General features: G+C 40.6%; 1 protein-coding gene across 1 annotated transcript in view; it reads left to right on the top strand.

The window, feature by feature from the left end:
- The window catches only part of LOC123622762 (RNA polymerase-associated protein LEO1), a 33142-nt gene that overhangs the window by 7228 nt on the left and 2200 nt on the right, over positions 1–23714 (top strand). The window contains exons 2-11 of the mRNA XM_045529342.1: positions 1522–2277; positions 4918–5022; positions 7387–7481; positions 8096–8241; positions 9004–9088; positions 12252–12346; positions 13193–13327; positions 14481–14616; positions 16393–16579; positions 18559–18656. Of these exons, the coding sequence (XP_045385298.1) occupies positions 1522–2277; positions 4918–5022; positions 7387–7481; positions 8096–8241; positions 9004–9088; positions 12252–12346; positions 13193–13327; positions 14481–14616; positions 16393–16579; positions 18559–18656 (1838 nt within the window). The remainder of the gene's footprint in view (positions 1–1521; positions 2278–4917; positions 5023–7386; positions 7482–8095; positions 8242–9003; positions 9089–12251; positions 12347–13192; positions 13328–14480; positions 14617–16392; positions 16580–18558; positions 18657–23714) is intronic.

Raw genomic sequence — 23714 nt, 5'->3', positions numbered from 1 at the left:
CTCTTTAAGCTTGTCCTATTTGGCATTCATTGAACTTCTTGGATGTTTTCAGCCATTATTTTGAAAAATATTCCTTCTGTTTTTCTCTCTCTTTTCTCCTCTGGGAGAGGAGGCGTCATTATGTATATGTTAGGATACTTGATGGTGTCCCACAAGTCTTTTAGGCTCTGTTCATTTTTCTTCTTTCATTTCTCTTTCTGTTCTTCAGACTGGATAATCTGAATTGACCTGTCTTCAGGTTTGCTGATTCTTCTTCCTGCTCACATCTGTTGAGTCTCTCTAGTTAATATTTTATTTCCGTTATCGTACTTTACAATTCCAGATTTGGTAATACACCATTTTCGTGCTTGGTCTTCTTCAGGGACAGTTTCTAACCTTTTTCCTGTCTATGGACCATACTTTCTTGTTTCTTTGCATGTCTTATAATTTTTTATTAATTACTGGGTATTTTAAATATAATGTGGCAACTTAGGAAATCTATAATACATTCTGTCTCCTCCGTAGGATTTTTCATTGCTGTTTGTTGTAGCAGTAGTTGTTTGTTTAGTGACTCTTTTGAACTACTTTTGTAAAGTCTGTAATCTTTGTTGTGTGTGGCCATTGAGGTCTCTGTTCTGTTAACTTAGTGGTCAGCTAGTGGTTGGACAGGGCTTTCCTTAAATGCTTAGAACCCCCAGAATCTCCCAGTCTTTCCAGGTTGGCTCTCTGTGTGTGTTGGGGTGTGCTTTCAACACTCAGCCAGGCAGTGTGCAACCCTGCCTTTGCCTTCATTTCCTTCTTGCACAGAGCCTGAAATTCAGCCAGAAGTGAGAGCTTAAGGCCTTCTCAGTTCTTTCCTGAGCATGTGCATGGTCCTCGGCATGGTGTGACATTCTGTAATAGATCTCCAAGAATATGCAGGAGCTTTTTAAAATTCCTTACTCCCCCTATCATTGAATTCCCCAGTCTTTCCTCCCAAGGTTTTTGGTGACTCTCTTGTTTCCCCTAACTGTTACTATCCATTGTTCCTGGCAGAAGTGACTAGTATGTTTGCCTGTTAATGTTTTTGACAACCCCCTCTTCTCCATGTAGCATGTAGCTGCCTTGGCACTGGGAGTTCCAAGATAGGTGAGATGAAGGCAGGCCCTTTGAGCTAGTCCTTTAGGGAGCCACCAGACAGGTCAAAACTAACAATCACAATTCTTCATAAATAAGGTCCATTCTGCTCCCTCCAGTGGTGGTACCTGTACCAGAAATGCAGGCTGTTACCTTCAAGGCACCATCAAGCTAGGGAGCTGGGGATGGGACCAGGGTAAGTTAATGTACCACAAAGTTCTGGTTGTTTACTGAGATTCAGCTCTTTTTTCTTGAGTAAGCATTCTCCTGGTTGCTCCAACTTTTGATTAGTCTCCGGAGTACTGAGAAGTGGATTCTAACAGTTTTTGCCAGTTTCTTCATTGCTTTTATGTTGGGAAGGACTTTTGGAGTACTTTACTCTGCCTTGTTTTGCTGATGTTACCCTGTGTTTATATAATCCCATAGATTCTGATTCTGGGTCTGACTCAGATTCTGATCAAGAGAATGCTGCTTCTGGCAGTAATGGCTCTGGAAGTGAAAGCGATCAAGATGAAAGAGGTGATTCAGGACAACCAAGCAATAAGGAACTGTTTGGAGATGACAGTGAGGATGAGGGAGCTTCTCATCATAGCGGCAGTGATAATCACTCTGAGAGATCAGACAATAGATCAGAAGCTTCTGAGCATTCTGACCATGAAGACAATGACCCCTCAGATGTAGATCAGCACAGTGGATCGGATGCCCATAATGATGATGAAGATGAAGGTCATAGATCAGATGGAGAGAGCCACCACTCAGAAGCAGAAGGCTCTGAAAAAGCACATTCAGATGATGAAAAATGGGACAGAGAAGATAAAAGTGACCAGTCAGATGATGAAAAGACACAAAATTCTGATGATGAGGAGAGGGCACAAGGATCTGATGAAGATAAGCTACAGAATTCTGATGATGATGAGAAAATGCAGAACACAGATGATGAGGAGAGGCCTCAGCTTTCCGATGATGACAGACAACAGCTGTCTGAGGAGGAAAAGGCTAATTCTGATGATGAACAGCCAGTGGCTTCTGATAATGATGATGAGAAACAGAATTCCGACGATGAAGAACGACCCCAGTTGTCTGATGATGAGAAAATGCAAAATTCTGATGATGAAAGGCCACAGGCCTCAGATGAAGAACATAGGCATTCGGATGATGAAGAGGAACAGGACCATAAATCAGGTAATACATTTATAAGAACCGAAATGGTTTAGGAGAAGCATCCAGACACAGCAGTGGCCCATTTGTTCTTTTTTCATTCCCATCTTTCTTACCTTGTTTTTTTCTTCTGTCCCCCATTTCAACCTTTTCTAACTCTATATATTTTTTTTTTTTTTTTTTTTTTTGAGACAGAGTCTCACTTTGTTGCCCGGGCTAGAGTGAGTGCCATGGCGTCAGCCTAGCTCACAGCAACCTCAAACTCCTGGGCTTAAGTGATCCTACTGCCTCAGCCTCCCGAGTAGCTGGGACTACAGGCATGTGCCACCATGCCCAGCTAATTTTTTCTATATATATTTTTAGTTGTCCAGACAATTTTTATTTCTATTTTTAGTAGAGACAGGGTCTCGCTCAGGCTGGTCTCGAACTCCTGACCTCGAGCGATCCACCCGCCTCGGCCTCCCAGAGGGCTAGGATTACAGGCGTGAGCCACTGTATATGTTTTGCTTCTTGTAAATCTTTCTAATCCGTTTATTCTTTCTCTCTGTTTCCCTTCTATCCCTTGATGATAGATCATGGGAAAAACAATTTAAATAGGACAGTTTTAGAGAGGTGTGTATGGTGCTAGACAAGCTAGACAATGAGGTGGTTCCATTTTGGTGGGTAAAGAGCGTGCCTCATGTGCCTGGGGAAAAAAACGATAGTATTGAAATGTCCCCATAGGGTAGCTGTACTGAGATGTGGGCACTGAGATGTTCCAGCTCAGATTTTTAAAATCCAAAATTTGATCATCCAGAGGTAGTCGGGCTCTAAGGAGTTTACTCAAACTAATCAAATTTACAAAAAACTAATGTATAAAAATTGAATTGCAAAATTGTTTCAAGAGGACCAGTTATTTCTTCCTTATCGTTGCATTCTTTCCTTGGGGGAAATCTATAGTGGATACCAAATTATAATAATCAGGAGATTGCCTAGGGATTGTAGCATCTAGAAAATGTAAACATGGCTGGATGATCTCAGTGGACAGTGTTATGAGCTATGCCAGTTTGATGTGTGAGTCCCCACCCTACAGAGATGAGCTTGGATCAAAGCACTCATTCCCTAAGACTATAGGAAACATAAAAGCCAAACTTGGGCTTCTGCATCCCCCTTATATAATTGTCAGTTAGACCGTTCTGCTCAAGTTAACATATCCTTCCTATAGAATGTAAAAAAAAATTAGAGATCACATTTCTTTGTATTATATAAAAGTCACCTTAATTAGGTTGAAGTCTTCCTGAAGTATTGTCTGGATTGCTTCATTTCTGTAGGTGATTGGTTATATTAATTACATTTTGATCCTGTCCTCTTAGAGAGCTTAAATGTGGGGGAATCTTTTCCTCTGTGACACATACCTCACAGGATAGCATTCAGAACTACATCTTGGCATTACTGGGAGAAGAGGGCAGAATATTTCCAGATATGTATACAGGTCTGTGTAGACTATTAATGTAGTAAATATTCAATAACTAGTTCAGAGTAGGGTTGTTTATATCATTATCAGAATCTTTAAGGCTCATGTACTACCTCCTAAATACCAGCAGATTAACTAAAGATTAGAGTCATAGTAGGGAATCTTGTAGCTGGTCATCCTGCTTAACTCTTACTTGTACTGTGGCTTGGTTGATTTTCATCAAGTTTTTAGGTAAATAATTATACCATCTAGAAATAGTGATGCATTTGTCTCTTCTAATATTTTTACCTTTTTTCTTCTGTAATTTGTTTTATATAAATTTGATCAGTACTACTTTTCTCAGTTTCAGTACTACTTTTCGCATTTCTACAAAGTTTTTCTGCTTTCAGAAACCAGTGTTCCTTTTTAAAATTTTGTTCTTAAGGTAACATACAGTAGGGTTTTTTTTACCTGTGTGTACAACTCTGTATTAGTTGTAGGGTATGTATAGATTTGTGTAACGACCACCACAGTCAGGATACAGCAACGGTCCCCAACCTTTTTGGCACCAGGGACTGGTTTCATGGAAGACACGGAAGGGTGTCGGGTGGGGGGAGGCAGAGCTTAGGCGGTGATGGGAGCAATGGAGAGCAGCTGTAAACAACAGATGAAGCTTTGCTGCTCGCTCACCCACCCACGCTCACCTGTACAGCCTGATTTCTAAGTTTTATGGAAGACAATTTTTCCACGGGGCACGAGGCAAGTGGTTGGGAGGGTGGGCTTGGATGGTTATGCACAGTCTGGTTCCCAATAGGCCAAGGACCAGTACCGGGCTGCGGCCTGGGGGTTCGGGGACCACAGGGATATAGAACAGCTATGTTATCCTAAAAAACTCCCCTATGCTATCCCCTTTGTAGTTAACCCTTCCTCCACCCCAACCCCTGGCACCCACTGGTCTTTTCTGTCACTATACTTTTATCCTTTCCAGAATGTCGTATAAATGAAGTCATACAGTAAGTATGTAGCCTTTTCAGATTGGCTTCTTTCACTTAGCATAATGCATTTTAGATTCATTCAAATTGTTACATCAGTAGTTAATTCATGTTTATTGTTGAGTAGTATTCCATTGTATGGATATACCACAGTTTATCTCCAATGTTGCTTTTAAAACATAAAATTCAAAGTTATAATGCGACTGTGATTATGCAGAACTTCTAATTCTACTCTTACAGAGTCTGCAAGAGGCAGTGATAGTGAAGATGAAGTTTTACGAATGAAACGCAAGAACACAATTGCATCTGATTCAGAAGCCGATAGTGACACTGAGGTGCCAAAAGGTACCCCTATTATTTTTTTTATGTATGTGTGTATTTCTGTATCTCTTTCTGTATTTAATTGTAGTGCACTCCCAACCCTGAGTGTTTACCCAGATTGCAAGACCAACAGAAAATAGTGTAATACACTTAGTGTACCCAGAGAAGTTGTACAGATATTAGGGGCTCGTGCTTAATCAGTTGCAGAAGAACCTAACACTTTGTTTATGGTTAGAGTGAATCCATTGTTAGGGGGCTGAACTTCTGGTTGGGACGGAGGTGACTATGTCCATTCTTCAGTTTGAATCATGACAGTCCCAGAGCACCTCATTTTTAAGTTTTTCACAGTTTAATATCTGATGAAGAAACAGATTCTTTGAGCTATGGGTTAGATGAAGAGTTTAAAAACCCAGTGTCCAGATGTGGTGGCTCATGCCTGTAATCCTAGCCCTTTGGGAGGCCCAGGCGGGAGGATTGCTTGAGCCCAGGAGATTGAGGTTGCAGTGAGCTATAATGACACCATTGTACTCTAGCCTGGGTAACAGAGCGAGACTGTCTCTCAAAAACAAAAAACAAAACCAGAAAAACACTAAACTAAAAACAAAAAACCCAGTGTTTATTTGTTGTAAGGATTAAAGGAGATCTACCTATTCACCTCTTTGTGTGACTATGTTTGCAAATAGCAAATCACTGTGCAATGAAGATGTTAGTGTAAGTTACAGCAAACATTATTTATCTAAGAGATGAGATCTCACTATATTGCCTAGGCTGGTCTTGAACTCTTGGGCTCAAGCAATCCTCTTGCCTTGGTCTCCTGAGTAGCTAGGACCACAGGTGCGTATCATTGCACCAGACTAATTTTTAAAAAACTTTTTTAGAGATGGTGTCTTGCTGTGTTGCCTAGCAGTACCGGGGCTCAAGTGATCTTCCCACCTCAGCCTCCTGAGTAGCTAGGACTACAGGTGTGAGCCACTGTGCCCGGCTAATAATTTTGAAAGATACTTTGATTATGTACAGCTGTTACTGTGCTGAATGGTAATTAGGTATTAATGTTAAATAGCTTATGTAAATTATCATAAGTAACATAACTAAAGCAAACATTTAGAGTGCCAACTAGAGAAAAAAGACAGAGCTGGACAGAGCAGCATGCTCTGGGATTTACTTAAAGATCTATAACTGGTAGTTATGTGCACAGACTTTGGAATTAGATGATCCAAGTTAGAGTCTTTCTATCTTCCCTTTCCAACTATATGATTTTGGTCAAATTAATTACTTATTAAGCTTCAATTTTTGGATTTGTAAATGGGAGATGATGCTAATGATCTTATGGGTTATGAGAATTAGGTAAGATATGATCATTTTTGCAATTTGTTCACAGATATTTATTGAGAATCTGCTGTGTACTAGTACTATTCTGGGCACTGGGAATGTAGAAATGATCAAAACAGATAAAAACCCCTCCCTTGTAGAACTCACATTGTGTTGATAGGATAGGGGGACTAATAACACAATAAGTAAATTAAATATATAATATATCAGATGGTGATAAGAACTAAGAAGAAAATAAATTAGGAAGGTGCATGAGAGTGTGGGTGGGTAGGGTTGTAGTTTTGGTGATTTTTATCATATAGATGAATGAAGATCATATAGATTTTAATTGTTAAAATAACTTTTTTGAAGTGTTGATTAATTTCACACTTCTGTGGATGAGTATTTAGAAGACAGGTTTATCACAAAAGAGATATTTCTTGTATTGATGTATTCAATACCCTGGCCTTCCTCTCCTCTTCTTTTTCAGTGATCTTGTCCTCTACCCTGTCTCAGTAAGTCACTCTCATAGTTTTATGCTAGACCATGTTGTTACCAATAATTGTAACTCTTCTATAATCTCAATTTTTGTCAGTCTGCTTTCTGACCAACCTTCTATCTTCTGTTTACCCACTTTAGTACCCCTCCTTGGTTTATTGTTTTATTTAGATTGTTGTTGTTGGTTTTTGCCTATACCTAGGTGATGTTCTGCCTATGAGAATAGGGCCTGGGTAGACATGGATCCGTAATTTTGAAACTTGGGGGACTTATGTAGAGAATAAACCCCAACTTTGAGTAGACTGTAGGAAACATCTGGCCCCTGGGGAATAAAGGCAAGTGGAAGAACAAGGTTACAGAAAGTGAAGGGCGAAAGAAGTGCCTCCTGTGCAGCTTTGTCTGTCACTGGATCTGCCCCTTCCTGTTCCACACACACTCTAGTCAGGTCTTTGAGAGCCAGGCTCAGAGTTGCGTGGTGTCCTGGTGCTGGTCCAGAAACACTGAGAATATGTCAAAGTGATCAGCTTTGAAGAACCTTAGTCACAGATACTAATACTGCACATTTTTCCTCCTGCATTGAAGATAATAGTGGAACCATGGATCTGTTTGGAGGTGCAGATGATATATCTTCAGGGAGTGATGGAGAAGATAAACCACCTACTCCAGGACAGCCTGTTGTAAGTAAAATTACTAATGTGAACTGGGCCCCTTATTCAAGGCTAATAAGTAAGGTGTTGCAGAGATGAAAGATCTCTTTTACTCCAGGAAGAGGAAGTCGATAAATGAATTGTAATGTGGAAATACAATAAACAGATGACTTTCTTAGTTATGTAGGGAACCCTTGGTTATGAGGGGAAGTAGAAATAACTGCCCAACATGAGTTGATGCCATGCCTTAGAGGGCTAGACTGGCAGGACCTGTGATTTGAGAACCATTGAAGTGTTTTTCTTGTTCATGCCAAGAATTATGTGCTGTATTGATAATCTTATGTGATTTACTAAAACAGATTGACTTCATATTGAAATATTAATTTCATACTTCTGTTGATGAATATTTGGAAGATAGAATTATCATAAAAGAGATATTTTCTTGTTCTGATGAATCCAAACTGTTCTTCTTTCCCATGAAGTTTTTGCAAGGTGGGTGGGTTAGGATGGGGATTAAGGGCTGCTTTAGTCCTGAAGGGATGTCTAAATATTCTTCTTGCTCATCTGAATAATTAAAGTGTGAAGGTTGAACTAGGCCATTTCTAAGATCCCATCAAGCTCTAAAATTCTGATTCTTTTCCTAGGATGAAAATGGATTGCCTCAGGATCAGCAGGAGGAGGAGCCGATTCCTGAAACCAGGATAGAAGTGGAAATACCCAAAGTAAACACTGATTTAGGAAACGATTTATATTTTGTTAAACTGCCCAACTTTCTCAGTGTAGAGCCCAGGTAAGGGAATCAATTAAAATTTTTTCTGGATGTTGAATTAGAAATATATGGAATGTTAATGTTTTTCTTACTTTACATTGAGTTGACTAATCACAAAAATGGAAAATGGGTTATGTATCTCTAAAAAAGTTAGGCACATCTCAAGATAGACAAAGTATGTATGCATAAAGGAGACGTAATGCTTATGATTGCTTTTAGTAGTTTGGTACTTTCTTATGAATTAGCAGACATCACAGGTCTTCAAGATATTTTTTTAACTAGTACAGCCCTGAAAAAGCTGAAATTCAGAGTAATGAAATTTGCTAGAGAAATGCAAATGTCCACTGTAGCTGCCATTGTTGATCTATTAATAGAAAAGCTAATGGTTTTGGACAATTAAACAGTTTGATGAGTATTATTTACTAAGTTTACTCAAGATCTTGTGCAATTTAAATTTCTTTTTCCCGAAGCAAAATTATGTGGAAAGCTAGAACATATGTAGCTTCTTTGGAAGAGTTATACAACAAGAATAAAGAATATTTTGAATATTTACCTTTGGTTGTACTTTATGTCAAGCAATATGTATTAATGCCAAATTTTAAGGAGGTACAGTAGTTTGAATACTTCCTTGAAGTTAAGCATGAAGATATTTGACCATTAGGATTTAAAAAATTATATTATGATTTTTTGATACAGTGTTATGTATTAATAAAGATATTATTACATAGCAGTAATATTCTTTATAAAATATGATTAATAGTTTATTTTGAAAATAATTTATAGACCTTTTGATCCTCAATATTATGAAGATGAATTTGAAGATGAGGAAATGCTGGATGAAGAAGGTAGAACCAGGTTAAAATTGAAGGTACATTTGAAAATGATATTTTGTTTCCTGTTATATCAACAAATAATTGCATCTTGAGAATATCAAAAAAAATTTTTTTGTATTTTTTAGTTGATATGTCATAGTTGTACATATTGCCTTTATAGAATTGTTTTTTTTTTTTTCAAGAGACAGGGTCTTGCTCTGTTGCTTAGGTTAGAGTGCAGTGGCATGATCATAGCTCACTGCAACCTCAGACTCCTGGGCTCAAGCAAACCTCCTGCCTCAGCTTCCCAAGTAGCTGGGACTATAGGCACATGCCACCACACCCAGCCAATTTTTTAAATTTTTTGTAGAGATGGGATCCTGCTGTGTTGCTCAGGCTGGTCTTGAACTCCTGGACTCTAGTGAGTGATCCTCCTGCCTTGACCTCCCTAAGTGCTGGGATCATAGGCACGAGCTATTGCGCCTGGCCTCAGAGTATTTTTAAGGAGGAAAATATTAGCTTTTTCTCTATAAAGGTGTCAGTTTTCTCACTGTTATACTTTTCTAATGCATTTTAAAAATTGATAGCTACTTCCTTCAGAATAGGTAGTACTGTGGTTAGGTCTTTAGAACTACTATCATATATACTGTGGGTAAGTTTTTAGCAATTTCCTGAAGAGGAAATTCTTTAGGCCTTTTAATCTGTAGATAAACAAATCATGTACAAAAGTAGACTTTATTATTATACTAGTATGTAACACTTCATTATATGACTCTCTTTGTGTTCTTTCAATTGCTCTTGTTGCCTGTTAGGAGAGAATTTTATTAGGAGAGAATCGCATTAGTGCTGCTCTTTGATATCTTATGTTGTTTGGTTATTTCTATCTAGGGAGGGTCTCTGAACTTCTTTTAAGTAAAAAGGATGTAGGTTAAGTAGATATTTTAGAGCTGAATTGTACCAAGAACAAGAAGTAGTTAAACCCATGATACTAAAACTGGAGTTATGCATTTTAAATTCCTAAATCCAAAGGATTTCCCGTAAATTCTTTATTTTCCAGTGGATATTGTACATAGTATTAGAATTTGAGACAGGGGTCTCACTCTGTTACCCTGGCTAGAGTGCCATGGTGCAATTATACCTCTCATTGCGGCCTCAATCTCCAGGGCACAGGTGATCATCTTGCCTGAGTCTCTGTAGGAGCTGGGACTACAGGTATGTACCACCATGCCTGGCTAATTTTCTTTTTAGAAATAGGGTGTCACTGTGTTGCCCAGGCTTGCTTAAACTCCTGGCCTCCAGCGATCTTCTTGCGTTGGCCTCCCAAATAGCAGGGATTAGAGGTGTGAGCCACTGTGCCTGGCATCTGCTGTCTTTTAAAGCCTTGGTGTGTGAGAGAAAGTAACCCTGGACCCTTCGTTTATTGAGTGATGTTTAAGACTAGGCTGACCAGTCTTAAAGAGTCAGTTGGTGGTATAGTTAATTTTTTTGTTTGTTTTGAGACAGAGTCTCACTCTGTTGCCCTGGGTAGAGTGCAGTGGAGTCATTGTAGCTCACTGCAACCTCAAATTCCTGGGCTCAAGCCATCTTCCTCTTTCAGCCTCCCAAGTAGCTGGGACTATAGCTGTGCACCACTATGCGCAGCTAATTTTTCTATTTTTAACAGAGATGGGGTCTCACTCTTGCTCAGGCTGGTCTTGAACTCTTAAGCTCAAGCAGTCCTTCTGCCTTGGCTGCCCAGAGTGCTAGGATTATAGGGGTGAGCCACCTAGCCCAGCCTAGTTAATTCTTTAATTAACAAGAAACCAGACACAGCTTATGTACCCCTATGAGGTCTTCTGTCTTTAGAAATACTTTACTGTGTTCTTCATCCCAGTAGGGTAAGACCTAGCAGCGTGTCCTATTGTAGCATTATTATTATTTGAATCACCTTGTATAATAGAAAGCATGTTTCAAAATGGCTTGTCAGTTAATAATGGCCTATATGAGTTTGTGTCTTTACATATGGCCAGCCTATTTTGTATGAGAGGGAAGGCAGGCATATTGACAGATTGTGGTGTTTTAATTCCTTCTTAGGGAAAATTTCAAATATACACAAATACATTAAAAACAATGTAAAGAACTCCCGTGCGCCCATGACTCACTTCAACAGTTGTCAAGTTGAACAATCTTGTTTCATCTATATTCCCCAGACTATTAATATCTTGAAACAAATCTCAGATATGACATCATATTTAATTCATGAGTATTATTGAATTATTCAATCAGCTGACTTTATCGTTGTTTATTTAGTAAGGAATAAATAAGGAAGGGGAAGGAACTGGAAAAGAACCATCAGGGCCCAGTTGCAAAGACATTCACAGCTAACAGTGGAGATCCAGAAAATCTAAGTGGGAGAGGGAACAGCTGTTGTTAGGGCCGATGGTGGGGGAATCGGCATAGGGAAGTATGGTCTTAGCCTTTTCAGCTTTCAAAATGTTGGCTTCTCTTTGTTACCAGCTTCATTCTCATTCTTTTTATCCTTGTGAATGTGTCCTTTTTAAATTCTTAACTGTCATTTTATTGGGTTTCCAGGATGCAGCAGTGATAAGCTGCATGTATTTAGTGTGCCATTTTCTCCTGGAAGTCCCACTGACTTTCATAACAATGGTTTTCATTTTCCAAATCTGCCTGGTGTTTCCCTGCCATGCAGGTAAGATCAAGTTAGGCTCTAAACCTATTCAAACATGGAGTTTTAATTTTCACAGGGCACTTCTTTATCTTTACTCACATGTAAGGAGCGTCCCTAGCTCCCTGGGCCAGTTAGTGGGGTTTTTTGGTCCCACTTTTATAGGGTTTTTAGTTCTGTGAAAGAACCCGATTTACATAGGGGTGTCAATTCTAAATTGCTGCTTCATATCTTCTCCAGCTTTATCTCCTGTCCCATGTAGGTATTACTGTGTCTTACCACATCTTGGTGCTGCTGCAGATTTAGCATCTGCCCAAATACTCTGGCTCTAAGCTTTCTCTATGCTTCTGAATCTAGGAGTTCAGAAATCCACTTCAGTGTATTTTTTCCTGTTTTAAATTATCCAGCATCTCTAGATGATTAAAAGGGTTTCAGTACTGTCTAGTTTTCTGTCACTACCTGTGTATGCTTATTCTATGATTGTGTGTCTCCTGAGGAGAAAACAAGCATAGAGTCAGTTAAATTATAATTTTCTAATTTGTGTCTTAAAACAGGTAGAAAATACTATACGATGGAGGATACGTCGGGATGAAGAAGGAAATGAAATTAAAGAAAGCAATGCTCGGATAGTCAAGTGGTCAGACGGAAGGTGAGCACAAAATGCCTGAAGAGTATTGAAATGCCCAGAATGGGCTACAAAGGGTCAAGTTTTGGAATAGGACCTTATTTGGGGCTACCTTTTACTAAAGAATTTCCATTACTTTATTTTATTTATTTATTTATTTATTTATTTTTGAGACAGAGTCTTACTCTGTTGCCTGGGCTAGAGTGAGTACCGTGGTGTCAGCCTAGTTCACAGCAACCTCAAACTCCTGGGCTTGAGCGATCCTCCTGCCTCAGCCTCCCAACCATTGCTTTATTTTTAACTTTTATTTTATTTTTAGAAATAGGGTCTTGCTGTGTCACCCAGGATGGGGTACAGTGATGCGGTCATAGCTCACTGCAGCCTCAAACTCCTAGGCTCACATGATCATCCCATCTTAGCCTCCCAAGTAGCTGGGACTATAGGCATGCACCACCATGCCTGGCTAGAATTTCCATTACTTTAATCCCTGAGACTGCATAGAAAATCTGAAAGAAACAAATAGGTAGTTGGAGGTCATATACACTGGTGGGAAATGTTAAAAGTAGGCCAAAAATGTGATCATCTTCTTTGGCTACAGCATATTAGATTGGAAAAGTTAGGAATATCCTTTCCCCCCATTACACACTGCTCACAAGTTGATATTTTAGAAAAATTGTCTTTCCCTGGGAACATAACAGCATGTGTTACTTCTATGTAGTCAGTCAGTTTTCTCTCTGTGACTTTATTGTTTTCTTTCTTTCTGGATTCTATGTCAAGAGAGAAAGCAGCAGTTAAACCACTTTTTAATGAAAAAAAATGGTAGAGTAAAAGCTTTATGACTGTAACATATGAAGTGTTTCTTGTTTCCAGCATGTCCTTGCATTTAGGCAATGAAGTGTTTGATGTGTACAAAGCACCGCTGCAGGGTGACCACAATCATCTTTTTATAAGACAAGGTACTGGTCTACAGGGACAAGCCGTCTTTAAAACAAAACTCACCTTCAGGTAACTATTCTTATCAATGTACTATTTGTTATGATAAAGCAGCAAAACGTAGATGTTCCTATAATGCCTGACCCCTTATTGATGTAACCCCACAGTATAATTTCCCAAGGACCAAGATCTGGTTCTCATTTCTGAAAGTTCAAAGGCTATTTTGCCAAGTACACTAAAAGTTGCTGTTTCTTGGGGAACCAGATCACACTAACCAGACTTATAAGAAACTATTATGTAAACCAGAATGTCAATTTATTAATTCTAGTGATTATTAATTATAACTGTAAGAATCCTAAAATACTTGTGTCTGCTAGTCAGTGTGTCCTTTCTTTTTAGTAAAATTGATCTGGGAGACTAATTGATAACTAGAGGTGGTTGTGCATGCAGTCAGAGGAAAGGCAGTGAGTTGGTGGATGTGAAGACTAGGGGTCATTGCCCTAGGGTGCTGTATCCAATACCACTGCAGGGATGTGTCCCCCGAGCAGACTGGAATACTCAGGTCACCTGGCAAGTACATTTCCCTTCTCTAGACTGTGTAGGTACTACACTATGTTCATGTTTCTCTTTTTTGATTCTAAGCAGATCATCATCCTTGGGTAACGCTTATCTTTAGAGGGAACACAATAATGTTGGGATGATTTAGTTTTTTAAGAATTGCAAAGGTCAAAGTATAGGCTTTGGAATCAGCTAGACCTGTATTTGAATTCTGTTTCTACTCATGTGACCTTTTGCAACTTTCTCAACCTCTCTTTGCCTCAGTTTCCTAATCTATAAAATGTAATAATTATCTCATAGGGTAGTTGTGATAGCTGAGTCAAATAACATGTAAAACACAAAGCATAGTGCCTGGCACATAGAATTCATTTAATTCTGCTTGAGCCCGTTCATTTATTGCTCTAGAAGATGATGATCATGCTATCCAAGCCTTTTTTACTCCAGCCTTCTGTTTTTCACTTTATTCGTGAGATAAGGATGTCTCAGTGAGCCATAGAATAAAGCAAGCTCACAATCCCCCACCTAATGTATTCAGTTGCATGTCCCAGCCTATTTTTTCTAGTGGATAGGAAATGATCACTGGCCTCTCATTTTTATGATGTGAATATGACTAGCTCACAAATGTATTTGGTAAATAGTGAGACATTTTTTGTTTATTTCCTGGCAGACCTCACTCTACAGACAGTGCCACACATAGAAAGATGACTCTGTCACTTGCAGATAGATGTTCTAAGACACAGAAGATTAGAATCTTACCAATGGCTGGTCGTGATCCTGAATGCCAGCGCACAGAAATGATTAAGGTATGTTTGTTAAGCTCTATCCCGGGATTCTTTGGTATATTAAGAACAGCAGTTCCCAAAACGTTTGTTCGTCATCTCTTATTGGCCCACCTGCTAGCCCTTGCAGATAAGGGGAATAGGGAGCTGGATTCATTTCCTAAGCATTTGCCAAACGATGGATGACCTGTTGAGGGTCATCAGACAGATACAGGGCTCAGGTTCTCTCCCACCAGGTCCTGAGCATTCAGCAACAAACTGGTGATTGAAAGAACAACTTTCACATATTTCAAAGATCATTAAATCATCTGTGTCTGGTTTAGAATCCATGACAAAAGTCAGTAGAAATGCTGGACAGTGTCTAAAATAGAGACTACATCAGGAGTTTGACATAGAGAGTACCTAGAGCAAAAGCTGGCAAAGAGTAAGAATAGGTTGTGGGCTTTTTAAGGTCAATTTATAACATTCTACCAGGTAGATTTTCAGATTTGATACGACTGTCAATTAGGCACAAATTTAATTCTGAGACATTGTACTTAAATGATGGAGTGTGTGCCTGTATTGGCCATTGGCCTCTGGTGCAGCGCTGGATTGCACATCGCATTTCTCCTTTCCATCGATCCCCACTCAATCTTGGCCGTTGCCCAGCCTGCCCCATGTGGTTATATTCCTTAGTGCATCAGGGCATGGTGAGGCTGAGACGGTCCAGTTGCCTGAGGGCCTTTTTTACTAATCTCATTGTCAGGCTCTGCTGAAGGTCTGGCCCTGAACCTCTGCTTTTTTCTGCATACTATATTTTGCTCATGGAGGCAGGTTAACTAAACCAGAGCTGATAGTAGTACCTGACCCGGTGGTGTGCAGGGGCATTGGCTTTGGAGCCTGGCTTCTTGCTCCATCTCCTTACCTTTTCTGTGTGTGCCAGGGGAGCTGGAGGAACCTGCAGAGTCCAGTCTCTGCACTACTGGAAGAGCCCTCTGGACCACTGTGAGAGTCCCCCCATGTGCTCCTCCACATCCCCAGCTTCCGTGGAAATGCAGACAAAGAGGCAGCTAGTTTGTTCTTAGTCCCTGTATCACTGACTATCAGTGATTTTACTCTAACCTCAGTATGGCCACATGCTGTTTAATGAAACAATATTTTGTGTGGAATTTTTAGCAACAGAATTGGAGTTGTATATGATAATACAGAGCAATCAAATGAAGACGACCTTCAAAGAAATGCCTGTATTTCCCTGACTACCCTCCCCTACCCCCGCCAAATCCTGTGTGAACATCAAGGTGCAGAATGGCAGCAGGCAGCTGCAAGGAAATGAAGGCTCTAGCTTTTGCCTCTGGGACCCTTCCTATGTTGTCATCAGGAGCTGGGGGAGCTCTCTGGGTCGAGAGGCTGAGACCAGAAGCTCTGAGAGCCATGGGAGTTTGTTGGAAGCTGGGCAGGTCAGGTGTCTGGCTCAGGGGTGAACAGAAACAGCCCCTGCTGCCCCAGGGAGTCAGTTCAGGTATCCACTGGGCATGGATGGGGTTTTTGAGGCCAGCTGCTTCGCTCTGGGCTCTGAGGAGGAGCACAGAGGATGGTGTAGGTGCCGAGGACATGCCTGTGCCAGTTCTGATCAGGGTAGCGTAAGGGACCCTTTCTGCCTTTCACCTTCGCGTGTGTGGTAACAGGTAAAAGTGGACCCAGGGGATCGCTGTTGTGTTGTCCGGGACCGGGCATTACATGCTCTCTACAGTAAAAGTGGGTTCAAGGGGGCATGAAAGTAGATCTTTTCTTAAGTTGAATAATTCATTCCTTTCTCTACAGAAAGAAGAAGAACGTTTGAGGGCTTCCATACGCAGGGAATCTCAGCAGCGCCGAATGAGAGAGAAACAGCACCAGCGGGGGCTAAGTGCCAGCTACCTGGAACCTGACCGATACGATGAGGAGGAGGAGGGCGAGGAGTCCATCAGCTTGGCTGCCATTAAAAACCGATACAAAGGGGGCATTCGAGGTGAGTCTGGCGCAGAAATTACATCATTTCAGAGTTCTGGACTTTATCTTTGCCTCGGACATGACCTGAACGACAAGTCACGGGACATTTTATTTTTAAAGAACCAGTGTTAATGAGTGATCCATTTCAAGGCCTAGTTCTTTCAGGTGAGCTTGAAAGGTAGTGAGTGCTGTTGTTCCCGCTTTCAGTTTCAGCCCTTGAGCTTCTGCTTTCTGATTTGAAAGTTTGCCACTTATATTGGAACTTTTCTTAATTTTTATTACTAATTAGGAATTAAGAAATTAAATTATTCACAGAATACATGATGTTTTCTTTCATTCTTCCTCCTCTACCTTTCTCTAAGTTCTCCTTGGCATATTCCCTCCTTTCACAAGTATCAATGATTTATAATGGTTACATTTTTTCTGTACATACTGGATCCCAGGGAAACAGCCAACACATGATGTGCATCCTATTCGATCCTCATAACAACATTATGACCTAGTTGCTGGTATTTCCTTATTGTTATTGAGGAAATGGAGACTTTGAGAGGTTGAGTAACTTGCCCAAAGACACGTAGTTGTAAGTGACCATTTCTTGAACCAAGGTCGTCTGACTTCCAAGTTGTGTGTCTCAGCCGTGATGCAGCTTCCACCTGGTTCTCACCCAGAGCTTCCCCCACAGCCAGTAGCTAGAGGATGTGCTGGCCTCCTGACCCTGCCTGCTCTAAGCTCAGCCCTGCCTCTTTTTAATTGTATGACTTTTGAAATGTTACAAAACCTCCGTTAACTTCTGTTACCTCATGGGAAAAAAACCAACCTATTAATAATATATGTACAACATAAAGTTGTTTTGAAGATTGATATAATCTAGAGCCTGGCATGTAACAAGTACTAAATAAATGCTACTCCTAAACTGTTGTTATACCACTTGTAAGCTTTGGGCAAGAGACTTCCCATCTCTAAATATCACGTGCCTTGTCTGTAAAATGAGGCTCTAATACTCCCTTGCTTTGCTTGGATAGAGCTTTAGGAATCCCTGTACAATGTAAAGCATACCCAGGTTGACCGTGTATCCTGGTTTTGTCCCTGTTGAGTGATACATTTTATAAACATCCACATTTCTCTTTCTGTGACCATCCTGTGAAACTCTCTCCTTTTCTTGCAGTGAGTGCATTTGGTCTGGCGGCCTGTTATACCTTACCTACCTATTATTTTAAAACTGTAGCACAGGGACCTTTTTTTTTTTGTTGATGCTAATTTCCCACAGAAAAAGATCAATTGTGGAAATAAACCACACAAAAATTAAATCAAAACAAAACAAAAAGGATGTTTTTAGGGAGAGATGTAAATAATATTCAGTTCACCAGAGATTAAAAAATCTGACGCATGAGTTCAGTAACGCTCATTCTGTCCAGAAGTCACATAGGCAGGGGGTGGGGGGGAGAGGCCTTTGGGCTCTGAGGGGAGGGGCTTGGTCTGAAGTCGGCTGCTGTTACGCCATCCAGGGCTCACCAGGGCTTGGGCAGCAGAGCAGCTTGTGCTCCTCTCTGTGTCCCTTTGAAAGCTCCACCTGGCAACAAATGTCTTTACAAGACCAGGAAACCACCTCCTTGCCTTTATCTTCAGAGCTTACTTTGGAGTTAACTTACCTGATGACAGAATGACTCAGGCTTTAATAGTTGACTTTAGAAGAGTAGAGTATCAATCTCTTTAGTCCCTTTGCACACAAACGTTTATTTATTTATTTATTTATTTATTTTTGGAAACTTCAAGCACTAGACTTTTTGATCTTTAAAAGTGGTCAGACTTTTGTATTTTGAGAGAGTCTGCTTTATCTAAACTTTACATTTATGTTTAAATAAAAAAATTTAAAATTATTTGATTCCTCTAGGAAAAAATGTACAGAGGGAACTAAAGGTATTTATCAGAAGAAAAATCCAAGAATGAATAGATAACTGTCTTTGAAAGTCACTCACAATCTAATTCCTTTGATTTCAGAGGAACGAGCCAGAATCTATTCTTCAGACAGTGATGAGGGATCAGAAGAAGATAAGGCTCAAAGACTACTCAAAGCAAAGAAACTCACCAGTGACGAGGTGAGACCAAATGTATTCAGTTCCAGGGGTTTACGCTGGACCCAGGAGCCAACTCCTGGGAATGAAGAGGAGCTCACAGAGCAGGAGTACAGACAGATGTCTCCACACGTCAGTGAAATTCAGTGAGATAAATGCAGCAGTAAGAGTAGGAGTGGCCCAGAGGAGGGTCTGATGCCTGTGCTCCAGTGGGTCTTGGAAAGCTGCATGGAGGAGGAGACCTCTGCTGGGTGTTGAACAATGAGCAGAAGCTTCTAGGGCCAACTGCCTCTGGTGGGTCACACCAGGTAGATGGAAAGGCCTGTGGGAGAAAGTGCAGCCCTGAGACATTAAGGCTCATACAAATCTACTGAAAAAATCATTCATTGTGATAGATCAGAGAATATATCTGTGATTTACCACACTGAATGATTTTTTCATACTCGGTATTCTTTTTTTAATTATGGAATTCATTCTTTTGGTGGGAATACCTATTTTCTTTTTTTTTTTTTGAGACAGAGTGTCACTCTGTCACCCAGGCTAGAGTGCCGTGGTGTCAGCCTAGCTCACAGCAACCCCAAACTCCTGGGCTTAAGCGATCCTACTGCCTCAGCCTCCCGAGTAGCTGGGACTACAGGCATGCGCCACCATGCCTGGCTAATTTTTTCTATATATTTTTAGTTGTCCAGCTAATTTCTTTCTATTTTTAGTAGAGACGGAGGTCTTGTTCTTGCTCGGGCTGGTCTCGAACTCCTGAGCTCAAATGATCCACCCGCCTTTGCCTCCCAGGGTGCTAGGATTACAGGTGTGAGCCACCGTGCCCGGCCTTAACTTGTATTTTTAACCATATCCTTTTCTCAAATTATGAGTACAGGCACTGAGAAATTTTAAGTTTTAATTATACCTATGAAATACTGTATATTATTGACTCCAGGTAATATTCATTCTTTTGATAAATATTCATTGAGCATCTTCACTGTGCTAAACAACATTCTGGGCTCTAGGATACAGATAGGAGCAAAACAGAAATTCCTGCCCTCATGACATTTACATTCTTGGGTTGTTAGACAGTAAACAAAATAAATAAGGCAAATTCCATATGTGTTACTGGAGATGGTGAAAAGTGATAAAGAGAAGATTAAGCAGGAAAGCGGTATAGAGGGCTTGGTGGGGGTGTCATGGGAGTTGGGGTGTACTTTTAGAGGTGATGTTCAGGGAAGCTCTCACTGGGAATGGTGGTCTTGACCTGAAGGTAGTGGGAGAGTGAACTGTTCGGCTCTCTGGAGAGTGTTCACACAGGAGTAGCGAGTATGGAGCCCCTACGGTGGGAACATGCCTGGCATATTTGAAGCACAGCAAGGGGCTGAAGCTGGGGCCTTGTGAGTGAAGGGGAGATGGGAAAATAATGGGGCCAGATCACATAGGGCCTTCTGGGTCATTGTAAGGCTTTTTATTCTGAATGCTGTAGGAAGCCATTGAAGGTTTTAAGCAGAGGAGAGATGATATGATTTAACTCTTAGTGAGATCACTGACTGCTGCACTGAGAATAGGTTGATTATGCTTGTGAAGTAATGGTCTCACCTTTGTTTCCCAAATATATGCAAATTAAGGCAGCATTGCAGAGTTGAGAGAGTAGGAGCTTTGGAGTCTTATGGGACTGCCTAGGTTTAAGACAATTCACTGCTTCTTTTTTTAGCTGTGTCTAATATGTTATTAATCTCTGTTTTTTAACTTTATCTTTGATCTCTAGAGGTTTAATGTCTTTTTTGAATTGGTCATTTTAGAACTCCTGCTGCTTAGTCATGTTTTCAGTTTCTCCTTTTATGTGTTTAAGTATTTTAAACCTACATAAATTGTAGGTTTATGTCTGATAATTCCAATGTCTGAGGTCCTTACATTTCTGATTTTATTGCCTCAGTCTCTTCAGACTGTTATGACAAAGTACCATAGCCTGGGTCGCTTATAAACAACAGAAATTTGTTTCTCAGTTATGGAGGCTGAGAAGTCCAAGATCAAGGTACTAGCAAATTTGGTGTCTGGTTAGTTCCTGTTTCCTGGTTCATAGATAGCACCGTCTTGCTGTTGTCCTCACACAGCGGAAGGGATAAAGGGGGTCTTTGGGGCCACTTTTATAAAGGCACTAATCCTGTTAATGAGGGCACTGCCCTCATGACCTAATCACCTCCCCAAAAGCCCCACCTCCTCATACCATCATGGGGTGGGCAGGGGGGCAGTTAGGATTTCAACTTACAAATTATGGGACACAAACATTCAGACCGTAGCACTGCATATTATTTCTGTTAGCTCTATCTCATGGTGCCTTATTTTTCTATGCGTTCTGTGATTAGATGATTGATTTACTGAGCTCAGATCAATGGGAATTTTTGAGGCCTAGATTGACGGCTTCCTCCAAAGATGAGTTATATCTGCTTCTGCCAAGGTGCCTTGGTCATTGGCCACCTAGGACCACTTTGAACTATATTCTCGGAGTAAGGTCTTTTTTCATTACCTGGGAAATATGAGTGTTGACTGGTGGTTATGAATTCTCCTGGAAAATTTTATTTTGATTTTTAATCTCTTGCCAGTTAGTTCCAATGTTTGAGATTGGAAATTATCCTCACAGTCATTCAGAACAGAGGCTGACACATTAAATTCTACTGACCTAATCTGGCCTGCTGCCTTATTTTTAAAATATAGTTTTATCAGAACCGACTCATGCTTAATCATTTATGTATTACCTATGGCTGTTTTCTTGCTACAGTGGCAGAGTTCAGTAGTTGCAACAAAAACCAAGTGCCTCCCCAAATCTAAGATATTTATTATCTGGCCCTTTACGTTAAAAAGTTTGCTGAATCCTACCTCAGAGAAATAGGGCTGGGTTTATTTCTGCTTTATTTTTACACTAAAAAAGTAGTCCTTCAGGGTCTACTATTAATCTGGTCAACTTGATCTTTGTCTCCTGTTTTCTGTACCCTGAAAGGCATAAAAACCAAAGTTCATGTTTATGTTGTTTGGTAATTGTCTTCGAGGAAGAAGCTTGCTTCAGTGCTCTACTTATGTCTCTGGGTTCTTGCTTTCACTTAATTTTTGGCCTCCCACTATACCTTATTTTCTTGCTATCACATTGATTTGTTTATATTTTACCCATCATTGTTAGTTACTTTCAGAAGAAGGATTGTTCAGAGTATTCTGCCATATTGTAGGAAATGTATGTTATCCTTCTGTTATCCAGGATTTTCAAGTATTTTGATCATTTTGGGCTTCCATGAGCTCTTCTTGTGTGAAGCAGAATCCCATTCTTAGGTTATTACTAATCACAACATTTAATATTTCTCAGTCATTCTTGGAAGTGCCATACTGTGAAGATAACTAGACAAAATTTGTTACATTAATCTGCAACATACTTGTTTTAAATTAAATGAGGTAACATCTTAACGATGCATTTACATTGTGTTAAACTGTTGGCAAATGGGAGTCTTCATCTAAGCAAATGCTGTTTAGTTTTTGGCAAGCAGAAGCTGTGAAAGAAAATTGAGAAGTACCATGGGACTTCTGTATATTCCTAGTATTCTCAGAAATGAAAAAAAAATTTTTTTGTTTTAAAAATCTGATCCATCAGATAACTTTCTATTAGGCTGGGCAGTTGCAGACCTGTAACTACCTCACTTAAAAATGCCTCTTGGGAGTGGCCTCCTAGCTAGCTGTCTGTAATAGGAGCTTCCCACCCAAATACTCTCTCTTAGGCCTTCCCACACCCTCCCCTCTCCTTCCCTGACAACAGAGAGTTTACTTCTGCCTGGACCTCCCAACTCCTGCCACCCCCTGTTCATACTACCCCAGTTTGAGTCCTGGCCCCATAGGTTACAATGGAAGTGAGAAACAAACCGAGTATTCCTGCTCTAGGTCCCTGTCCGTACTTTGCACACTTAAGTCCACCCAAACACCTGGCCTGCGCATGCCTCTGAGATATAGGGGAGTTTTCAGACCCAAAGTTCCACTCCAGAAAACCACCATTATCACCAGAGCATGCCTTGACGTGGGGGCAAGGGCGAGTCCAGATTAGAGTGAATTGGATCATTGAATTTTGCTGCTACCCTTTCCCACTTGTTTGGCCTTGGGCAAGTCTTCTCACTTTTCTGAGTCTGTTTCCTCATCTTCTTACTGAAAGCATAGCACGTGTCCCTGACCGAGGCCTCATCAGAAGAAGGAAGACAAGTGATTTGAGGAGAAGGAAAGAAGTTTATTCATTTTTTGGCAAATGAGGAGGTTGGCGGACTCCTGTCTTAAAGTACCAATGTCCTGCCTCTGACCAGGAATACAGAGCTTTTAAAGGGGAGGTTTGTAGCTCCAGGCTATTGCTGTTCAACTATAGTTGATGGTTCTGGTTCATCCCATCTTTGACTGGACATTCTCCATGACCTCGTCAGGACAGTTCTCCAGAGCCATCTCCTGAGCCATCTCCAAAGAACAAAGGATACTCCCCTGCCCCTCCTGACCACTAGCTTGGGGCAGGGATGCAGGTTTTAATTCCCAAAAGGAGTGGGGCAGGTTTTAGAGAGACAGAAACATTTTTACCCTTTTTCAGGCCATTCCCCCCGTTCTAGTCTGATCAATGGGGTTTTATGCTTGCTGTCTTGTAGAGTACAGCAAATAACAGAAAGTGGGTAACACAGTGACATGCAGTAGCTGAATAGCAAATGCTGCTTTCCCTTCTCCAGCGAGGTCTAAGTTACTAAAAAGGAAGAAAATGTAAAGGAGAGCTTTTTGTCCTCCCTCATTTTTGCAAGCAGTAAAACTTTAGGAGACCTAAATTACTTCAAAGGTAGAAGAAAAATGGGTAGGAGGAGTAACTGTGTGATGGTGTTCTGTTCTTCAGGGATCTGGGAAATGGGAAAGACCCAAGTTGAAAGAAATGGGAAAGACCATGGAAAGGAAAGGCGTCAAGGCCAATCCCCAGCTTGCTTAGACAGGAGAGGTTCCCTGCTGAGAAGCGTTGGTTAGAATGTGGTGCCCAGTGGCTCCCGCTGTGTCTCTCCTTCCTGCACCAGCTCTCCCTCTGGACCCTCCACTGTCCCCTTGGCC

This window comes from Lemur catta, chromosome 1 (assembly GCF_020740605.2).
Source record: "Lemur catta isolate mLemCat1 chromosome 1, mLemCat1.pri, whole genome shotgun sequence".
Taxonomy (NCBI): domain Eukaryota; kingdom Metazoa; phylum Chordata; class Mammalia; order Primates; family Lemuridae; genus Lemur; species Lemur catta.
Note: the sequence above shows the minus strand (reverse complement) of the source record. Positions and strands in the feature narration are given on the sequence as shown.